Source organism: Ipomoea triloba, chromosome 15 (assembly GCF_003576645.1).
Source record: "Ipomoea triloba cultivar NCNSP0323 chromosome 15, ASM357664v1".
NCBI lineage: Eukaryota > Viridiplantae > Streptophyta > Magnoliopsida > Solanales > Convolvulaceae > Ipomoea > Ipomoea triloba.
In genome coordinates, this window is record NC_044930.1 from 19101778 (window position 1) to 19124367 (window position 22590).

At 40.6% G+C, this 22590-nt stretch overlaps 2 protein-coding genes across 2 annotated transcripts; one reads left to right on the forward strand and one right to left on the reverse strand.

Moving 5' to 3' along the window:
• The first annotated feature begins 7664 nt into the window (after window positions 1-7664).
• On the forward strand, window positions 7665-8573 carry LOC116005821. The gene has a single exon (XM_031246058.1). It carries the CDS (start codon window positions 7665-7667, stop codon window positions 8571-8573), a length of 909 nt encoding a protein of 302 aa, XP_031101918.1.
• Window positions 8574-15827: 7254 nt separating this feature from the next.
• On the reverse strand, window positions 15828-17327 carry LOC116005823. Its single transcript, XM_031246059.1, has 2 exons — window positions 16345-17327; window positions 15828-16248 (listed from the first exon to the last, which is right to left on the reverse strand). Exons 1-2 carry the CDS (start codon window positions 17325-17327, stop codon window positions 15828-15830), a joined length of 1404 nt encoding a protein of 467 aa, XP_031101919.1.
• Between the last annotated feature and the right edge of the window lie 5263 nt (window positions 17328-22590).

Below are 22590 nucleotides of genomic sequence, written 5' to 3' on the forward strand. Positions count from 1 at the left end.
TTTAAGAAAAGAAGTGCACCAGATTTTGTAATAAGAAAAGTAGATAAACTCTGAGTGGCTACCAGCTGACAACTACTAGGAATCGTTCAAGTTGGCAGCCGCTTGCTGGGTGGGCAATGAGACTGAATTGTGCGTCTCATTATTATTTTTTAATTCTTGCAAAAATCAGTGTCTTGCATGAAGAAAATACACTCAAAAATTAGTTTTCACATTAGTAAAAAACTAACACATCAATTTTTTCATATGTAGAAACCTTCCCAAAAATCACAATTGGAGATGTTTATATATATATATATATATATATATATATATATATATATATATATATATGGGTCCGGATCAGGTGAGGACCTAGCCTTAGGTGAGGACATGAGGACTAATCCAGAGCATCCATTTGTTTCGATCTAACGGCTATGATTATCACTTATAATAAAAGGCGCTAATTGATAACTTATGTCACATGGGCATTACTGTAAACTCTACTAAATCCATCTGCATGGGATTAACTCCCCCATTTAAATAGATAATTTATAAACACCTGGACAGTTTTGCAACGTAATCCACGGACGACCACCACGCGAAGGCTCCCTGGTATTCGACTCTGCAATTTTGGCAACGTCCAAGGCCAAGCAATACGATGCAAACAGGTATGTTTTCTTCAATCATAAATTCAATAGAATTACGACTACGAAGGGTTCGTCCGCAACTGAATGCGTACATTGCTTGTCCTGATAATCACACGATGGGGGGGGGGTTAAGATTAGATAAAATACATGAAAGGAATAATACATACGCAGAGGGTGTTCAAGCGCATTCCCATACCAAATGGGCTAAAATCATAAGCAATAACAATGTCTAGGGTTTTTGTACACCACGTGGCTATGACAGTGCAATGCCTGCATTGATGATGTGCAACATTGCAATACATACATGCATCTTAGCCATAGGGTTGTTGTGCTGGCTAACACTTTCTGATACCCCGTTTAATTAGGAATAGTTTGACTGTCTTGTCTTTTGCAAACCATGCAGCTGCGAGTGTGCAACGCTATTATTAGTATTGTGCACCGTTACAGGTGATAAAATGCAACACAGAAGTTGATAATGTGTAACACTCGTCGAGACTTGGGGAGAAACGACCATACTATCTAAAACCACGAAAACCCAGTTTTAAACATAGACATACCCCATGGGCCATCACACAAAGGGTTTATGCACTTTTAAATATGAATACTATAGAGTATTTTGATATAACCCTACAAAAAATGTAGGTGAAGATAAATTAAACGGCGATGGTTCCAATGGGGTGGATTGCACCATGTTCAGCAACTTATCACACCAATGCGCTTTGGATTCAATGACTACACAAAAATTGTGAAACTAGCCGAATCAAAGCCAAAACGTGTACGCCTCAAATGTAAACAGTTAGAATGGCATGACAGTCATAATTTCCCAAATATGAAATGAGTACAAAAATTGGAATGTTTGCTTTCGTAATGGTTATGGATACTTCGCTTTTTTCCCAAACCCTCTTGAATGCCTACTTGTGGAATGGTTTTGGCAACAATGATTTTATTATTAAACTTTGTAATGTCTGTTTTTGGAATGGTTTTGTCATAGATGATTATAAAGCTAAAATGTTATATGTAAAAAACACCAGCCACAATAAGCATAGTATACCGGTTTACTTCCCCCCTCTCTCCTCGCGACCCACGAACAAGCACATTGAATCAGAGGTGAACTCTCCTTCCAAAATGTGTTGAAAACCTAATAAATGTAACAATTTGCAATTTCTCACTAATTTGTAACTGTCGTGCGTCATTTGAGAACATAATTAACGAAGACGAGAGCTCACCAATTGTGCACCACAGTTCTAGATTTAGTGCATTACTCTATATCATGGTGTGCAAATGCACATAGCGGACTGGGCATTGAGAAGATATATCTTGCCCACAAACTCCAAAGTTGGGTTAACACAGACATCAGGGCTATCACCACCCACTGTAAGACCCACCGATTAAGGATAATGAACCAAAAACTATTCGATCTCATAACCAAAAACGACAAATCAAACTGACCAAGATTTTTAATTATCGATTATGAAGTTATTCTTATTTTTAAGATATGAAATAATCTTATTGTTTGAAGTGACCTACAGGCTAGCTAGGACTATCCTTCTTCAAAATGTCATAATCATATCAATAATTCACCAACACTGTTGCTCCCATTTATTTCTAAACAATACAAAGTTAGATTTTTATAATGGATGATTACATAAATCATTGAGGAGCTATGCGGGACAGTAACATCAACATATGTGGGCATCAAACCACCCGTTGTGGCAAAAAACAAGGGTAGTGGCAAAAGGATAAAGGGCAAAAGGGAAATAGCAATAGAATTAGAAGAGGGAGCAAAGCGAGAACGTCGTTGCCAAATGTTAAATGAGTACGCAACCTAGGAAACTAAGCTCCTCAAATGGCACTCACCTTAATTATTTCAAAAAACTCTTGAAAATCTTGCCTATATAATAGACGTACCTGCTATTTAATTTGAATATTTGTAATGGTTGCTTATGGAGATACCTGCTATTTAATTTGAATATTTGTAATGGTTGCTTTTGGGGAGGAGTTGACCTAGCTGATTGAAACGCCCCAATATGAGTCAAAAGAAAATACCCCACAAATCAACATTTAAAAACATGACTAACTGTGCAACGCTCGACCACATCCAGTGCAACCCTCCTAACATTTGTGTGCAATGCAGTAGGACACGCTGTGCATATCAACCCCCCCTCCCCCCTCCCCCACGACTAACTGTGCAACGCTCGATCACATCCAGTGCAACCCTCCTAACATTGGTGTGCAATGCAGTAGGACACGCTGTGCATATCAACCCCCCCCCCCAATATTTCTAAATGTACAAACACCCAATATACAAACATCTCTCAATGCATAAAGATAGGCTTTAATAGAGTTCAACGAACTGGAATTTAAAAAGAAAGTTGAAATTCCAACGACAGCATTTAAGTATGTACCTGGGCTTAGAATCTCCACATAAAATATTATTAATGTGTAATTATAACAAAATTCTTTCTTTCCTTAAAAAAAATATCAAAACAGGTAAATGAAACATAACTATGAACTATATTTACTTCGTGAATTGTACCCTGCCACACACCCTTATCCTGTTCCTAAAGTGAACCCCTTCTAATACAAAAAACGCCACACCATAACGACGTAAGGCCAAAAAGACCAGCAGTGCACTATACAAGTCAAAAACCAACACCTTACTAAAGATCATAAAAAAAACCCAAAAAAAAAAACAAAACAAAAAAACAAAACAAAAAAAAAAAGATAACTATTTCACGTATGCTAACTAGCATGACCAAACACATTGTGATCATACTCCAACGCCCGTTGAATTACAAAATGCTTGTGACTATTGATGTTGGACACCAAGATATTGTGCATGAACTTCTTACGCAAATCATTAAGCATGTGCCTGTCACCTTTGACTATACCATACTCCCACCTTGAAACGCCCTGACCCAAATACCATTCCATGTGGCACATAGTATAAATGCCACTGTCCTCCAAGATAGTTCCGTCCCTCCAAGACATTTGCATACACTTCGGTATCAAACATCTCAACCGATCCGCCTGCCCATGAAGACTAACACCCACAAAAACGAAGCAAGGAACGCTCGCTACAATGTTCACAAAGAAAACACTAGTTAAACACCTGAACGAACTTTAAGGACTAGCAAATCAAGATAGTAACACGGATCTGCCACCAGTGAATGCACCACTACATACACCGAAATGCACAGCTTACCCAACCCTCATGCACAACAAATATCACCACATTGCACAACACCCCATGACAAGCCATACACGGAACATAAAAGAACCCCAAACACGCACAAAAAAATTGGAATCAACATGAATATTACAAGATATTCGTGTCCTTACCAAGTCCGCAAGAGCGTTGCCATATCTGGACTGGTTAGTACCCGGAATATGGCAATTATCTATGATTTCCATCTTCATCTTCTTCAAGTCCACATTTATAATGTAATAGTGTCCACGATCACACAGAGGGAAAAGAAACTATAACATAAAAATATAGTCAACAATATCAAACAAAAATCATATAACCCAATACTAAAATTGAAACAAAGTCAAAGGTTACCATGTCAATGATTACCCAAGACTGGTGCAGAGTTATATCATAGTCTTCACGGAGGCGATCACAAAACCATCCACACCTTTAAGCTCAAAAACCATTCTAGGGGAAAATACAAATACAGTACTGCATACTATTCCCGAAATTTACCTATTTTTATTTGTTGCTAATTCTCAAGAATTTTTTAACAAAATCTGAAGTAAACCACATTGGAACATGACATTTATTCAAGTGAAATGTCAACAAAAGGCCCTATGCCATCACACCAATCGACCAGTGGCATTTTGGAAGACAAATTAACTCTACAACCACCCAAAAACAAAACCCAATAATATTGCATTGATAGAGTGTAATAGTAGTAAGAACATCAACAGACATAGGCCTCCGAGTGAATGAACATACGACTAGGGCATAGAGAGGGGAAAAAATTACACAAATTGAACAAGTGTGCGAATCCATTACCACATGAAAACATAGTAAACCACACTGAATGCAACAAAGTCATCCACAAATAAGCAAGGCACCAAACCCTATAAAGAACACGAAAGAGGGACAAATGGTGTATCTTCGGTCGCTGGCAGTTTCTCCCGTCAGCGTGCATTCGATCAAGACTTGCCGTCGCCAGCCATTCAGACGAAATCAAGAGACGCCGCAAAGAATCCAGTGGAAGAGGAGTTCGCCGGTCTAAGAACGGTGAGGAATCAAGGTCAGCTGCGAAGATGGGAATTTTCCGCTTGGGAGATGACCAACGCCGGGCAATGTGTTTTAAAACTAAGAACTTTAAAATAATTAGTAATAGCAAATGACCGAAACAACCCTCATCAGCCTGAAGAATGCAAACACGCGTGCGTATAATTTCTTTTTTAAATTAAAAACATAATAAAACCACAACCATTGGATTAATTAAATATAAGGCTCAGATTAGTCCACAAGTCCTCACCTAACTATAGGTCCTCATTTGATCCTTATTCATATATATATATATATATATATATATATATATATATATATATATATATATATATATATATATAGGATACAGATATTGTGAGAACAACACCATAAAAGTGAAACAAGAACCCATATGAGCTTTACATCTGTAAAAATTTGACGGATTTGATTAGATTTTTAAAAAAAAAATAGGTGACATTTTCGTATTTATCATCAACTTCACTATGCAAATTTGAAAAATAAAATAAGCAATCTTTAACTACTAAATATGCAAACCAGGTAAAATTTTATAAAATCAACGAAAAAGTTAGATTTTAAATCTAAATCATAAATGTTAGACTTTTTAGTAGTAAAAAATGAACAACTAAACCAGATAAAACCAAAAATTCAGTGATAAACTTTAAAATCGAAACTTTAAGTGCAATTTTAATACTAAATGTGCAAACCTGAAAAAGTATGAGAATTACATATTTTAGTATTCAAGTTTGCATAGTAGAGTTAGTGATAATTGCAAAAATGTCACCGCATTTTTTAAAAGAAAAAATTGATATGATCTTTTTGATTTTTACAATGTAGAACTAAGATTGGTTTTTATTTCTCTCTGACGAACTTATTATCATGTCATTCAATACATGCGTACATAACATTCAGTATTATGGATGGTACATAGTATTTCTTTTTTGTTGAATATTTATTCCATTTTTATTTCATAAGCAAAAGACTTAAATAGAAATCATTAAGTTTATTTCTTAACGAATCAAATAATGAAATAATTTTTTATATATATTTTTTGTCTATTACATTTTCTATATATGAAATATGTTTCCTATTACTAAAATTCACTCTAGGAACCAAATGTAACTTAAAGAATTTAATTTCAATTAATGAATGAAGTTTTTATAACATCTCATTGGCAACTATCCAATTCTTATTCTAAAAGGTTGAATACCTAACTTCAAGGGCCCAATAGAGTATTTGGAAGGATGTAAATAATGGTAACTCAGATGGACACAGAAGCTAGACCTCTGCTTACTGCGCACAATGAGTCCCTTCACTTTGAGAGTTTACTCTCATATTGTCGTTGGTGAGACTCGATCCCTGATCTTTCTTCCTAAATTTCACTCATGTGACGAATTGAGCTGCCCATGCACGCACAACTATCTAATTATTATCTCGCAATGTGGTCAATTAATATAAAAAAGAGTTAATTCCACTTTTAGTCTTAGACTTATTAGGCGTTTAACAGTTTTAGTCCTCGATAATAAAAATGGTCAGATTCTAGCAACGCTTTTTGGTCGCTGGACACTTTTAGTCCTCCGTGACTTATGCCGTTTGTTGACTGTGAATTAGAATGGGTTTTCTGTCTTTTTATGTTGTCTGTTGAACATGAATTAGAGGCGTTGAAGGTTATTACTAAAGGGGTCAAATTGGACAGTCTTCTTCACCCAATTATTGATCTTGGGAGTTTTGTAGAGACACCAGTGCGACGCCGCCGATGTGGACGGCTGCGGCGGCGGCTTGGGGTCTTCCGGAGATGGTTTAATGGCGGGTTTGGGCTTCCCGTTGGCGAACAGAGAGTTGAGGAAGTAGGTGAGGCGAGCCCCTGGCGAGATAGGCTGTTTCATCTTCTTCATATTCGCATACATCTTCACGGCTGTGGTTTTGGACTCCATCAATTTCTCATGTTCCGTTTTTGAAGATTTCTCGGCGGTGGTTCTGACCGGTTTAGGCCGGGAGGAACTGAAACAAGAGGTTCTCAGTGATAATGGTCCAGGAAACGACGAGGAAAGTGCGCCGGAGCTAGAATCCGAAGAACTCGAGCTAAAGAACAAAGGGTCACTATCGAAATCTGACAGTAACGACGACAGCAGAGGTTTAGTCCCCTTTACTTTGTCGCTAACATTCTGGTTCCACTTCAATCCTAGCCGTCTATTACTCATGTTGCAGATCAATCGTCACCGCCTCCGCAAGTTGTGAGTAAAAGCTCAAGCAAGAAGTGGAAATATGTTGTGGTGGGTGTTCTTGGAGGACTTGGTTGTTTGGGAATTGTAGGATGGGTTGTTTTCTTGCTTTGTATCCGCAAAAGGGAGAAGAAAGGTGAGGCGGAGATGGTGACAAAGAGTTTTGAGGCAGTTGAGAAGCCATTGAAGAAGAAATTAGATGAGGAAGTGGGGCTGTCCTATGGGAGTGTATCTGATTTGGTAGAATCTGTGAAGATGTACACTTTTGAAGAGATCAAATCTGCGACAGAAAATTTCAATCCCAGTTGTGGCACGATCAATGGGGATTTTGCAACAATCAAGAAAATGAATATATTTTGCAGCAATCAAGAAAATGAATATATTTTGCAGCAATTAAGAGGGATTAGAAGAAGAACACGCAAACAAGCTTTGGTAGAACGGTTCTCTCTCTAGGTTATCTTAGAGAGTTCTCTCCCTAGGGTTTTCTGCTTTTTCTTTGGTTTATCTACCGCCTTTTGTTCGTCTTTTTGTCTTTTACGATTCTGGTCTGTGTGTTTGTTTGTCGGATCAATGGACGTCGGAGCGCTAGAGTTAAGTTGTGCTGTTTTGTCGCTAGATGAAGAAGACGCCGGAGGTCTGGATGCACCTATTACTGATCAAGCTAGTGGGAGTGTTATATATTTTGAACTGGTAGGTCGTTTTCTCACACAGCGGGCTATAAAGTTTGAGCACATGCAACAAGTTATGGCATCAGTTTGGCAACCTGTTATGGGTGTCCGGATTGTGTCTCTTGAAGACAATCTTTTTGTGTTTCAATTCCCCCATCGACGTGATATGCAGAGAGTCATTGACGAAGGACCGTGGTCTTTCGAGAATAACACGTTGGTTTGCAAACTTGTTCCTCCTAGTGTGAGACCTGAAGCAGTTGTCCTGGATTCCATTGATTATTGGGTCCAGATTCACGATCTGCCTACTATGTTCACTAGTGCGGAGTTCATCGAGCAGATCGGGAATTATGTGGGTGTTTTCAAATTTGCTGATCCAAATAATTTTGGTGGAACGTGGAGAAGCTTTATCCGCGTAAGGATTTCTCTGCATTTGTCTGAGCCTTTAAAGCGTAGAATGAAATTACGCATGCGTGATGGTACTTTCCAGTGGATCTTGTTTAAGTATGAACGACTGACAACTTTTTGCTTTTGTTGCGGATTGATTGGGCATTCTGAACGTTTCTGTCGAAAGGTTTATGAGCAAGGAATTGAGCCTAAGGATTACCCGTATGGAGCATGGCTGCGGGCAGGAGTTCGTCGGCCTCCTAAGCCGGTTGGGGCTAAGTGGCTTCTTGCGGATTTGCCGAATACGCCTTCATGTGTGCCATCCACCCCTGCGATTCCCTCTAGTCAGTCTGGTCAGGTTGAGGAAGGGGTTGTGTTGCATGGTGATCTTAAACGCAGTCGAGAGGGTGACTGCGAAGAAGCTTAGTCGGTTGCTAATGATGTGAGAATGGAAGACATTTCAAAAAACTTGGTTTTGGCGGGTCCGGTGGTCCAGACCCGCCCATCCATATGAGCACATTAAGTTGGAACTGTCGAGGTTTGGGTGGCCCTCGGACAGTTCGTGAATTACTGGGCTTCGTGTCCAGTCAGCGACCCAACTTCGTTTTCTTAATGGAGACGAAGGCGCGTTCGATGCAGCTAGAACGTTTACGAGTTCGTATGGGTTTTGAAGGTTTGTTCAGTGTTGATAGGGTTGGCTTGGGTGGTGGCTTGGCTCTATTATGGCGTGAATCTGGAATGGCCACTCTTCTTAGTTATTCTGATAACTATATTGATGTTATTGTTACGATGGAAGGTGAATCACTATGGCGTCTCACTTGCGTTTATGGATTCCCGGAGAGAGCTCGCAGGCATCAGGCTTGGACATTGCTTCGTGACCTCAAATCCCACTCCAAGCTTCCATGGGTTGTTATTGGTGATTTTAACGACATCGCTAGCCATAGTGAAAAAAGAGGGCACATTTCTCATCCTGACAACCTCATCCGGGGCTTTAATGATACTCTTCAGGATTGTGCTTTATTTGATCTTGGAATGCAAGGTCATAAATTCACTTGGGAGAGAGGTCGTGGCTCCGAACATTGGGTGGAGGAGCGACTTGATAGAGCGGTCGCATCATCTGAATGGAGAGAGTTATACGGTAACGCTAAGGTTCTTAATATTCTTGCAACTTCTTCAGATCATAGTGCCATTTTTTTGGATTTGAAGGGCAGACCAGTTCGTCGAGTGGGAAGAAGATTCAAATTTGAGTCAGCCTGGTTGTTAGATGCTCAATGTAGGGATGTGGTTGAGGCTTCATGGCGTCAATCATTCACTCTTGATTTCCCTTGTCGTATTCATGCATGCAGCCAAGACCTTCGGCGCTGGGGCAGTGAACATTTTTGCAACTTTGGACGCAAGGTGCATGCTTTGAGGTCACGACTAGAATCTCTTAGAAACAGCCGGTCTGCCAATGATATTCGTTCTTTCAAGGAATTTGACCAGGAGCTCAGGCTGTTACTTGCTCAAGAAGAGGTCTATTGGAGACAGCGTTCAAAACAGCTGTGGCTCAAGGAAGGCGACTTAAATACGAAATTTTTCCATCGATTTGCCAGTCATAGAAAGAAAATTAATTCATTGCAGTCCATTAAGAACTCAGAAGGGGTGTGGGTTGATGGTCAGGCTATGAATGAGGAGATTTTGAATTATTATATGCACATTTTCCAGACCACAGCTTGTAACACGACGCTTTTTGACAGAATCCCGGTTCGTATAAATCATGACATGAATGCACGCATGCTTCGACCGGTAGAGCCTTTGGAAGTAAAGAGTGCTTTATTTTCTATGTCTCCTGATAAGGCTCCGGGTCCAGACGGTATGTCTCCTGCTTTTTATCAGTCTTTCTGGCCGATTGTTGGAGCTGATCTCACCAGTTTTGTTACTTCATGTTTTGCTAACTGTGCCTTGCCCCCGGGCTTAAATGATACCAACGTGGTGTTAATCCCGAAAAAGAAAGTTCCCGAGCGTACATCGGATTTGCGTCCAATTGCCCTTTGTAACGTTGCATACAAGGTGTTAGCAAAGGTCATAGCAAACCGTTTGAAGGAGGTTCTTCATCTTATTATCTCACAATCCCAAAGTGCCTTTGTGCCTGACAGATTAATAACAGACAACATTATTGTAGCCGGGGAAATTGGTCACTACCTGAAAAGGAAACGCGCAGGAAATATTGGATGGGCAGCCCTAAAAGTTGATATGGCAAAAGCATATGACAGAATGGAGTGGGGCTTTCTCGAGGGTACGTTACGTGCTTTGGGCTTTGCCAGGGATTGGATTGACCTTATTAGATTGTGTGTGACATCGGTCAAGTATGAGATTTTGGTCAATGGAGAAACAGTGGGATCAGTGCTACCTTCCAGAGGCATTCGACAAGGGGACCCGTTGTCACCTTATATATTTATCATATGTGCTGAGGGTCTGTCCTTGATTCTACAGCAGCAGGAGGCTAGCGGGAAAATTCACGGCATAAGAGTGGCTCGGGGGGCACCCTCGGTATCACATCTTTTCTTCGCCGACGATAGTCTGTTGTTTTTTCGAGCAACTGATAGTGAGGTTCATGAAATCAAGAGTTGTTTGGATCTCTATAGCAGTGCCTCAGGCCAGTTGGTTAATTATGATAAATCAAGCATCACTTTCAGTGCTAATACTGAGCAGAATATGTGCAGACATGTAGCAAGTGTTTTGGGTGTGCGTCAATCTGTAGACTTTGGGCGTTATCTGGGAGTCCCATCGTTTATAGGTCGCAATAAGACTGCAGTTTTTAGATTTGTTGAGCAAAGAATGAGGGACCGAATAAACTCTTGGCAGAAACAGTTTTTAAACAAGGCTTGGAAGGAAGTGTTACTAAAGTCTGTTGGTCAATCAATGCCTATTTTCACAATGTCGGTCTTCCTCCTCCCTATTGGTGTGTGTGACTCCATTGAGAAAATGATGAATAGGTTCTGGTGGAACAAGGGTAAAGGAGCTGCGAGAGGTTTGCATTGGCTAAGTTGGTCCAGGTTGGCAACTCCGAAATCTAGTGGCGGTATTGGTTTCAAAAAGATTCATGAGTTCAATATTGCTTTACTTGCGAAACAAGGCTGGCGATTACTGGTTAACCCTCAATCTCTTGTTAGCAGGATTCTAAAAGCTAAATACTTTCCAAATGTGAATTTTCTTGAAGCAACTCTAGGCAACAATCCTAGTTATATATGGCGGAGCATACTTTCTGGGCAGGAGGTGTTGCGTGAGGGGGTTGCTCGTCGTGTTGGTAATGGGAAGGACACGCCAGTATGGGGCTGCCCTTGGCTGTTGGATAATGTTGATCCTTATGTGACGACTGCCTGCATTAACGAGCTGCGTGATGCCCGTGTTCATAATCTTCTGGATAGTAATGGATGCTGGGACTATGAGCTACTTCATGATATTTTTGATGTTGAGGACATTCCCAGAATCGTGAATACTCCGGTGTCACTTGCGCATCCTGATGCTTGGTACTGGAAAGGTGATCTCAAAGGCCAGTATACTGTCAAGCATGGCTACAAATTGTTGGTTCGCAATACTCTTGATCAGGACAGTGGGTTTGGCTTTCAGGAGTGGAGAAAATTATGGAGTAGTAAAATCCCACCAAAGGTGCGTAATTTTTTATGGCGTTGTGTTAAAAATATTTTACCTGTGCGAGAAGTGTTACGTACTAAGGGTGTTGTGGTCAGTGGGGGTTGTCCGTTATGCCCGTCAAATTTTGAGACTGTCAACCATATTTTTTGTGAGTGTCCTATTGCTAGTCAGCTTTGGAGTGGGTTTGATCTTTTTGATGGGGGACTGTTTGTAGATTTTGTGTCGCGTGTGCTAAATGCGGCAGACATAACCATGACTATTTTTATGGCCTCCAGATTATGGGCAATATGGACCACCCGTAATGAGATTATATGGAATGCATATCAATTGGATTTTATGGCCCTTAGAAGACTTGCTGATGACTATGCTAGTGAGTGGCAACAAGCTATTTTGACTACTCCCTCACCTGTGACTAATTCTGCAGATCCTACACCATTATGGAATCCGCCACCTTTTGGTTTTTTAAAGTGCAACATTGATGCTGCTCTACATGCCGACTCTGTGGGCTTTGGGGCGGTGATTCGGAACCATGAAGGGAATTTTGTTGCGGCTTACGGGGGTCATCTCCAATGTCCTCGGGATCCATATGTTGCCGAGTCCATGGCTGTGAAGGAAGCACTTACCTGGATTAAGAGTCGTTATTTAAATAATGTGATTGTTGAGTCTGACTGTTTAAATTTTTGCTCTAGTTTTAATTCTGTTAGTCAGGACTTTTCCTATGTTGGTCTTATCGTAAAGCAATGTCGGTTAATTGCTAATGACATCGGGAACATTGTTGTTCGCCATGTCAAGAGGTCAGCGAATCATGTAGCTCATGTGCTTGCACGGGCGACTGGTTCTTCTTCTGTCCTTGGTTTTTGGGATGTTATCCCTCCTGATTGTATTTCAATTTATTTTGATGATTTAATATAAGTCGTGATTGTTTGGTTTTCAAAAAAAAAAGAAGAAGAACACGCAAAAAGACCAAAAAGCCCTTTGATTTCACGGTCAACAGACCACACAACTGACGGAGGACTAACAGTGTCCGACGTCCAAAGAGTGTGGCTAGAATCTGACCATTTTTATTATGGAGGACTAAATCTGTCAAACGCCTAATAAGTCTAGGACCAAAAGTGGAATTAACTCTATAAAAAAATTAAAATTCCTTTTGAAAGTCATAATATCATATCATGATATGAAACATATGTGATCATTTTTTTTAAAGGAAAATTATTTTTTATGATGAAAATATAGATCAGAATGAGTAATTAAGCAGTTTCAGAAATAACTTACAATTAAAGAAAGAGTGATGTTGCATTATAACGATTTACTTCAATTGATTGAGAAAGTATGTGTGTGTGTGTGTGTGTGTATATATATATATATATATATATATATATATATATATATTTGGATGATGATAAAATTTACAATAATTACTTAAAAATGTGAACTTTTTTTTGAAAACCAAGTCAAAACTCGTAGATTAAAACAAATGAGCAATAGAGTTAGGAGGAATAGCCTCCCAATACAACGGTACGTCCTGGTAAAAGGCCGTAGATGCTAAAATATGAGCCCTAGAATTACTATTCCTAGGAATATAATGCACTGAACATGAATGAAAAGAGGACATGATAGACTTAGAGGCCTCTACTGAGAACCCAACATAAGAATAGATATCGATGTGTGTAGAAATCAAGAGAGAACGTAAGGTGGAACAGTCGGTGAATAAATGCACCGAATCCAACCCACGCCCTTTTAACCATGTAAGAACTTCCTTGCAAGCCAACGATTCTGCCATGAGGGGAGAAAAACACGCCGGGAGACGCGAGGCAAAGGCGGCAAGGAAGCTGCCGTCGTGAGATGTGAGGACCGCCCCAACCGACGTCGTCTTGGTACTGGAGTTGAATCCAGCGTCGAACTAGTAGTGCACGGCATCGGCAGGAGTTGATGACAGAAGATGGCCATTTGTATGCGGCGGTTCTGGTGGAATTTGCGTAGGACGGTGCGGCGAATGATGGTCTGCGTTGCCCGAATGATGGACTTGGCGCCATGCAGATGCAGCAGCTTCGGCCATCCTCCAAGTCATCGCCAGCCGTGGCAATTTCTTCTCCCAAACCGCAAGGTTCCTTGCTCTCCAGAGATGATACAGAACTGCTATCACAACAAACAAATTCTCATTGGTTAAGTTGGAGCTGACATCACCGAACCATGTAGCAAAATTGTCCCCAACAATATTTGGTAGTTGCAATGAGGACTCATGCCATACAAGCTTTGCATAATCACACATTAGTAATGAATGCATTATAGTCTCATGCATTTGACCACACATTGAGCATGTTGGATCCAATTCCACTCTCTTTAAAATCAAGTTGGTAGTGGTGGGCAAGACATTAGATAGAGCTTTCCAGAGAAACATTTTCCATTTTGCAGGGCATCTAATCTTCCAAAGATGTAACCATTTGTCATAATTCTCGGGGTGGTCTTCCACCTCTCCCATAATGCATCTATAACCTTCTTTCACTGTATAACACCCACGTGTCTGATTTGGCCAATACCAAGAATCCTTGTAATTCGGGGTTACAGGCACTTTTAAGATACGATTAACACCAGTAGTAGTAAACAAGTCCTGCAAGATTGAGATATCCCATGTTCTTGTTTCGGGAACAATTAGCCCTGAAACCAATGCCCCATTTAGGTGACCTGGCATGGGGGTTTGAATCAAGGGATTAGGCCCATCTGGCAACCACGGGTGCCCCCAGATGAGGGAATCACTCCCATCTCCAATCCTTCTCCTCACTCCACTACACACATGTTCATGGGCTGCCATTATACTTCTCCAGCAAAAACTTGGATTACCCCCCAAAGTAGCATCAATAAACGAGGTTTTGGGGAAATACCTGGCTTTATACACCTGCGCCACCAAGGATTGGGGCCTTGTTAGAAACCTCCAACCCTGTTTTCCTAGCATTGCAAGATTGAAAGCCCTCAAATCCTTGAAACCCAAACCCCCATATTTTTTAGGCATACACAACTTGTCCCAAGCCTTCCAGTGTATCCCTCTCTCATTTCTAGAGCCCCACCAGTACCTATTCATAGCTCTTTCAATAGACAGGCACACCGAAGCTGGAAGAAGGAAAACACTCATTGAAAAAGTAGGCATGGATTGAGCCACACTTTTCAAAAAAACTTCCTTCCCTACTTGCGAAATTAATCTTTTATTCCAGGAGCTAAACCTTTGCTTAATTTTGTCCTCTACATAAGTGAATACAACCCTTTTTTCCTTTCCAATAAAAAACGGGAGCCCCAAATATTTACCAAAGTTAGGAGCCTGTGTGACCCCCAAAACAGAAGCTACTTCATCTCTTACGGCCTCTGATGTATTTCTACTAAAGCACACACTGGATTTATGGAAATTTACTGCCTGCCCCGACATGCTTTCGTATTCAATTAGGCACTGCTTGATCACTCCCGCCTCCTGACTATTTGCCTTGAAAAATAAAAGGCTATCATCTGCAAAAAATAAATGTGAAATAGATGGGGCACCCCGGGCTACTCTGCATCCATGAATAAATCCTCTGGCTTCTGCTTGCTGTAACAGCAACGAAAGGCCCTCAGCACAAATTATAAACAAATAGGGAGACAGAGGATCTCCTTGTCTAATGCCCCTCGTGGGAGTAACCTGACCAGCACTCCTACCATTCACCAGAAAATTATATGACACAGATGTCACACATAACATTATCAAATCAATCCACTGACCGACAAACCCCAAAGCTGATAGCATACGACGTAGAAAGGGCCACTCCATCCGGTCATATGCCTTTGCCATATCCAACTTTAGGGCCCCCCAGCCTCCCACGCCACATTGTTTTCTGTTGAGATAATGTCCCACCTGTGCTGCAATCAGGATGTTGTTAGTGATGAGTCGATTCGGAATAAAAGCACTCTGGGAATCTGAAATAATGTTCCCCATCAATGGTTTCATCCTATTTGCCACCATCTTAGCCATGATCTTGTAGACCACATTACACAAGGCAATGGGCCGAAGATCAGACACCACCTCCGGTCAACTCTTCTTGGGGATTAGGACTACATTGGTATTGTTCAAGCCATTCGGAAAGGAACAACTATTCAGGCAACTAAGCACAAATGCCGAGACATCCCCTCCCACCACATCCCAATAATGCTGATAGAATCCCGGATTCATTCCATCAGGACCTGGTGCCTTATCTGGGAACATAGAAAACAAGACTGCCTTTACTTCCTCCAACTTGAAAGGCCTTAATAGGACTTCATTCTGTTCTTGACTAACTCGTGGCACAATAGATGCAACAAAGGGATCCATCGAAGAAACAGAACCAGAAGATGTAAAAATCTCACGAAAATAATCAAGTACAGCAATGTTTAACTCATCATCCTCAATCCACAAGCCAGAATTATTTTTTAAACGAGTTAAAGTATTCTTCTTTTTACGAGCAGAAGCATACCTGTGAAAGAACTTGGTATTTGCATCCGCACTTTGCAGCTAGTGTTGCTTTGCTCTCTGCCGCCAGAAAGCCTCCTCCTGCTTCTCCAGATGGCACAATTCAGCCTCCAAGTGCTGAAATTTGGTCAAAGACTCAGTATCAAGACGGCCATGTAGCCCAGCCTGTTCCTTCTTCAATCGCCTGATTTTTTTTCCAAACTTGTGAAAATGCTCACCACCCCAACTCTGGAGCTTTCTGGCACAGTATTGTAGGCAATCCATCAATCCGTTACCCCTTCCCTCTTGCCACGCAATTTCAATCTGTTGCCTACATCCTTCATCATGTACCCAAGCCATCTCAAATCTGAACTGTCTGCGCATGTCAGCCGACAAGCCCCCAGACTCCTTCACCCCCAAGAAGAGGGCAAAATGATCAGAGTTGCGGGTCAGAATATTAGTGACATTTGCAGCTGGTAGGGATTCACACCAATCAACACGAGCTAAAACTTTGTCTAGCCTCTTTTCCATCCACTCCTGAGTGCCCTTTCCCCTACTCCAAGTAAACTGATGGCCCTGCATGGGTAACTGAAACTGACCACAAGAATCCAGAGTCTCCCCAAAACCGCAAAGAATACTATCTGGATGTGGATTCCCACCCCTCTTCTCATGCTGAAACAGGAGATCATTGAAATCTCCCAGAACAACCCAAGGCAGCAGTGATCTCCCTGTTAAAGTTTTCAACAGATCCCAAGCAGCATTCCTACGACTCCGCTTCGGGAATCCACAAAACCCAGTCATTCTCCAAAGCCCTAAACCTGTCACACAGACTTCAATATCAACATGGTTATTGGAGAAGCTCAACAACCTGGCAGTATTGTTTCTCCTCCATAGTAAAGCTAGACCACCACTGCGACCAACGGAATCAACGTAAAACAAACCTTCAAACCCAATCTTAACCCGGAGTCGCTCTGCATGCTCCCGGTTAACCTTAGTCTCCATGAGGAAGACAAACTCAGGCTTCTTACGGGACACTAAGTCCACAACTTCACGAACTGTACGTGGATTGCCCAAGCCACGACAGTTCCAACTTAACGTACTCATGATGACGGGCGGGCCTGTGAACCAGTGCCCGCCACATGCAAGTTTTTTTGGACCTCAGACATAACAACGTCCACACTACCAGCCCCCTGCCGCCTCATGCCCGAACCTGAACCTTCACGCCTACGCTTAGACACCGCCACAACCGCAACTTCCGCCTCGCAGCGTTGCGGCTCAATCGAGACTACTGGTGGCGCCGCACGGCCGACTGAAGCGGAACCAGACCCGTCATCCGACCGCGGCCGTCCCCCTACCAACACAAGCCAATTATCACCAACCCCCCGAGGCCCCCGTCGCGAACCCGCCCGAAGATTTGGACCATGTTACTGGTTAATAGTTGGCAAATTATACAACAAACTTGGTAATATTTACCTTTAAGGAGAATATAATGACACAAGGAAACAATGAATCCTGCCAGCTCAACAAAACAAATACACGTTTGCTTTGACTTGTAATACGCGGAGTATTAAGCTTTAAATCACGGTTGGATAACTTGCAGTTAAGTTCACAATATAATGTTGATCTCAAGTTACCAGTCGTTATATCGTGGACCATGGTCCACAATGCATTGTGGACCACGCATCATGGCTGATACTGCAGTTGTGTTGAAAGGGAACTGCAATTGCGCAGAACAGAGGCCGTTTCATCCATCTGAATCTGCAGTTATGTTGAATTGATACTGCAGTTGTGTTGAACGGATATTGCAGTTGTGTTGAATTGATACTGCAGAGTGTTGAACTGGTACTGCAATGTGTTGAACGGATGAAACGACCTCTGTTCCGCGTAACTGCAGTTCCCTTTTAATATAACTGCAGTATCAGTTTAACACAACTGCAGTATCCGTTCAACACAATTGTAGTATCAGCATGACCACCATGGTCCACAATGCATTGTAGACCATGGTCCACAGTATAATTTGCGTCAAGCTACATAGAAATATTGACGTCAATCTTTTAAGTAGTTTGAACAAATTAATATTTACAGATAAGAGAAAAGTGATGTACTTTCATATTGTACCCAAAAAAAAAACAATTAAAACTATCAAAAAGTCTGAAAATTTTAGGTGATGATGAGATAATATTGTACTAGATCCGAAAACAAATCAATTCCCACAATTGATATGTTTAAATGTTATCAGTTTAATTCTGAGTAACACTTTCTTTGTTAAGTCTGTACATACAAGGCTAGAAAATTCACTATTTTCAATCAAAATTTTTGTTCAATAAAAATATTTATCCATTTTTTGAAGACAAAAATAACTTCTAGACGGTTGAGATAGCTTAATCAAACGATAGTTTTAGGGTCCATTTTCTATATGCAAGTTATTCACCCTCAACCCAGTCACCAGTTTGAGCTTTCAAACGATGCAAGTAATTTGATTTCTTTCTATGGCTAGCAAACTGATGAAAAATCTTGGTATTTGAGTCCCCTTCCTTCAGCCATAATTGCTTTGATCGTTGCCTCCAGTACAGTTCCTCCTGTGCAAGCAAGAGCTGAAGTTCGGCCTCTAACGCATGGACCCTAAATAGAAAATGTTTAGCTCAATGGTTCAATAAGCGGTGTTTGGGAGAAGAGACCAAGGTTTGAAAATCGACAGTAGCAATGTGGGATTATGTTCACAGTGGCAAATCTCTTGTGCGCACCGATATTTGATCATGTCTGTTGAGCTACTGAGTTACCGTGATTTACATCCTCTAACATGTTTTATCAGGTCGGGGCATGGGAAGCCCTTGGGTTGGTCATTGAACATTTTTGGGAGAATAAAACGTTGCAAAATTGAAAAGGGAAATTAAAGCATATATAACTAATTATGTAATAATTTATAGTTGATGAATCCGACAAAGCAAGTGGTAAAAAATATACAGAAATGGAGTTAATTCACTTTCCTACTAATTTCTTGAACTACAATAGAAATAGAAAATTGGCAAATTTCTATGTAATATTTTCAATTTCTTACTAATTAATAATTATTAACAAAATAGGCCCTTTAATTATCGATAAAATAGTAATTAGGCCCCTCAAATTTAAAAAAATTTCATTTAAATACTCAAACTCATTAAAATCGTGTAATTAAACCCTTTTACTTTTTTCTTTTTTTTTTTTGTTAAAAACATTAAGGTTTTTTTTTTTGAAAACCAAAAAAAAAAAACATTAAGGTTAATATATGTTAGGAATAAAATTGTAATAGTTTTGATGAGCCAATTTATAATTTTAGAAATCCCCTATTTTATTTTTAGAGTGTAGAGTTTGGACCTAAAAGGCAAGTCATGACAATAGTTTCGTTCGAATTATTGTCTTATAGAGTTCAATTTGCAATGACTCTTGTAAGTCATTTGCTTCCACTATACGCATGAGTATATACGATCCAATGGATAAGGCCAAATTATTGTTGCTAGAAGACTCAAGTTCCAATCCTATTGAGAACATTTTGAGCTTTGGAGAGCAAGGAATGGAGCTAGTACTATCACGGCTCAAAGTCAATTTTTGGGTCAATGGAGGAAGTTTAAGTCAAATGGTCAAAGCCGAGAAGAAGTTCAAGATCCACTATCTCTACACCTTACGCTATACAATGCTAAGAAGGATCAAATATATTTATTTGATAAATATGACCAAATGAGTTGAAACGGAGAAATGGTTAAAGACTTGAGCATATACTTATTGGTCTAGTGTTTGAAACCTACTTGCTACATTTTAATACTAAGGAAAAAGCTTTGGAGCAAGTCACACGGCCAAGTCTTTGGAGCTAGTTTTTGGTAAATAGAGTTACTTATGGAGTAACTTTTGGTCAATGGAGCTACTTGGAGAGTAACTTTTGTTGACTCTTACCAAGACTTATGCGCGTGACACACACCAATTTAATACACGCGTGAAGAGCGCTTTAGAGCAAGTTATGGAGCAACTTGGAATGCAACTTATACTTAGTCATATTTTTGCATGCTTCATTTTCACAAGGTCCAGTACGTAATGTCCTGAACCAGAAGAAACTTGAAGGTGGTGATTTTCTGAAGATCATTGTTCATACTCAAGCAAGAGCCACCCGGAAAAATATTTGAAGATCAACTTGCCCAAGATCAAATCAAGAATACAACAAAGTCAAGAATGTCAAGCTCTGAAGGATACAAAGTCTGCAATATCAAGCTGAGAAAGCAACAAAGTAAAAAATTGGAGGCTACAAGTTTCAAGGATCAATCAAGCCGTAAAAGAAGACTTTGTGAACAATTTACAGAGGTGATTTGTCAAAAGTTACTAGCGACATTAAATGTGCAGATCAAATTGGAGATTTTATCAAGATCAAATTGGCAAGTTATCAGATCAACGATATGGTCATTAAATGAGAAGGTATGGCCATCAAGATCAGATTGGAATTACCAATCAGATCAAGTGTGTTGGTCCCAAGGGGATGGGGTACAAGTCTAGAGGGGGGGGGGGTGAATAGACTTGTATAAGATTTTGCAAATCTTTTTCGACTTCTCGTGTGTATTGGACTTAGGATGTTTAGGTCCGATACCTCACAAGATGAAGACAAAGTTTTATGCGCAGCGGAAAGGTTATCCCCTTTTAGTTAGCACGAGTTTGAGTTAGTTCGAGAGGTGCGGTTATATGCAGTGCAGTTCGAGAGTTAGATAGCGAGAGATAAAAGCAGAAAGTAAATGCGAGAGAGATTTTTAAGTGGTTCGGCCAACCCGCCTACATCCATTCTTCTTCCAGAAACTCCCTGGAAGGATTGCACTAAAACTTCCCTTTTTAGTACAATATCGAGCGCTTGAGCTTTGATCACGAAGCCCGCCTCAAGCCTCAGGTTTTTCGCCCCGCTTCTTGTTACTCCACCTATCGAGCACTTGAGCTTTGATCACCAAGCCCGCCTCAAGCCTCAGGATCTTCACAAGACAGCTCCCAGGTTACTCCGCCTCTCCTCAGGTTTTTCTCCCCGCTTCCAGTTACTCCACTTCTCGAGCACTTGAGCTTTGATCACCAAGCCCGCCTCAAGCCTCAGGATCTTCACTAGACAGCTGCCAGGTTACTCCGCCTCTTCTTGCTTAATCCAAAGCAAGGACCTTTGGTTGTCACAGTTGAGTGTAACAAGCTCCAATCTGACCAGAAGCTATCGTTGTATCAACGTCGATGTAGGGCAGCTTCGGTCACCTTCTAGATGTATAGCAGTTTAAGCTTTGTAACTCTCTCAAACACTAAGATGTGTTTTTCTCGCTGTTTTGAATATCAGGATGATATTCCAAGTTTGAGCACTTGCACTTTTGAATGTTCTAAGCAGACACCTCTTAAGATTTTCGAATGAACCAACCCCTTTTACGAAACTTCACCTTTTTTTGAACTTGTGTCTTCACGTCCTTTTTATATGAGAGTTAAGGAATAATTCCGTTGGAGGGAAAATTATTCCGTTTGAAATTTGTCTCCCATGCTGTGTATGGGACTTGCATCCTTTCAGCATTTTTCATGGAGTGGTGGTCTTGTAACTTGAACCTTTTGTTTGGTAGTGGATATTCCATAATCCACTTTCTTGAGTCCATGCTCCACTTGCTACTTTTGGTAAAAGTTACTCTTTTTAAATTCCCATTGATCCTCGTTTTAGGGAATAAGACTGACTTTGGATTGGTGCACCTTCTATCCGTTTGTTGTGGAATTCTGATGTGGCATCCACTTCTGGCACCTCCTTAATATTTTATCTCCATGATATTCTTCTTCTCCAAACTTTATTCATGCTTCCTGACCATCATTCAGCCTTTTGGAGAAATGTCAGTTTATCGAGACCAAGATTGATGTATCGATTGTTTGATGTCTTGATCCCCATGTATCGAGAGATCTATCTCTCGAACTCTGCTTATTTCTCGAACTGGGTTGTTGTATCGAGAGATCCTATCTCTCGGACTCTGCTTATGTCTCGAGATTTAGTTGATGTCTCGCAGACCCTTATTCCTCCAGTGTTGTCCCGTGCCTTCTTCTGATCTATCTATAGGATTACAACACGAGACTTTCTAAGATGTTCACACAAGTTTACGTTAAGCTTAAATATTTTCCGAGTTGAGCTCAAGTTACCCGGTTGTATTTTCGCTCTTAGTTTACTTGTCGAACTTACATTGATTCCTATTTTTCGAGACTTAGGGGATTCTAAAATACATTTTGGTATCATCAAAACCTAATACATTATGTTCATAACAATTTCCCCCTTTTTGATGATGCCAACACTTATACTTACTTGTATGCCTGATTAGCAAGAAAAGATCATTGATTTTATTTTCAGCGCATACGG

Excerpts from the sequence above, each read along its gene's own strand:
- LOC116005821 (XM_031246058.1), top strand. The coding sequence starts at position 7,665 with ATGGACGTCGGAGCGCTAGAGTTAAGTTGTGCTGTTTTGTCGCTAGAT.
- LOC116005823 (XM_031246059.1), bottom strand. The coding sequence starts at position 17,327 with ATGAGTACGTTAAGTTGGAACTGTCGTGGCTTGGGCAATCCACGTACA. Across the intron at positions 16,249-16,344 it reads CAGCACTTGGAGGCTGAATT|GTATGCTTCTGCTCGTAAAA; the intron begins GTGCCATCTGGA and ends GTTCTTTCACAG.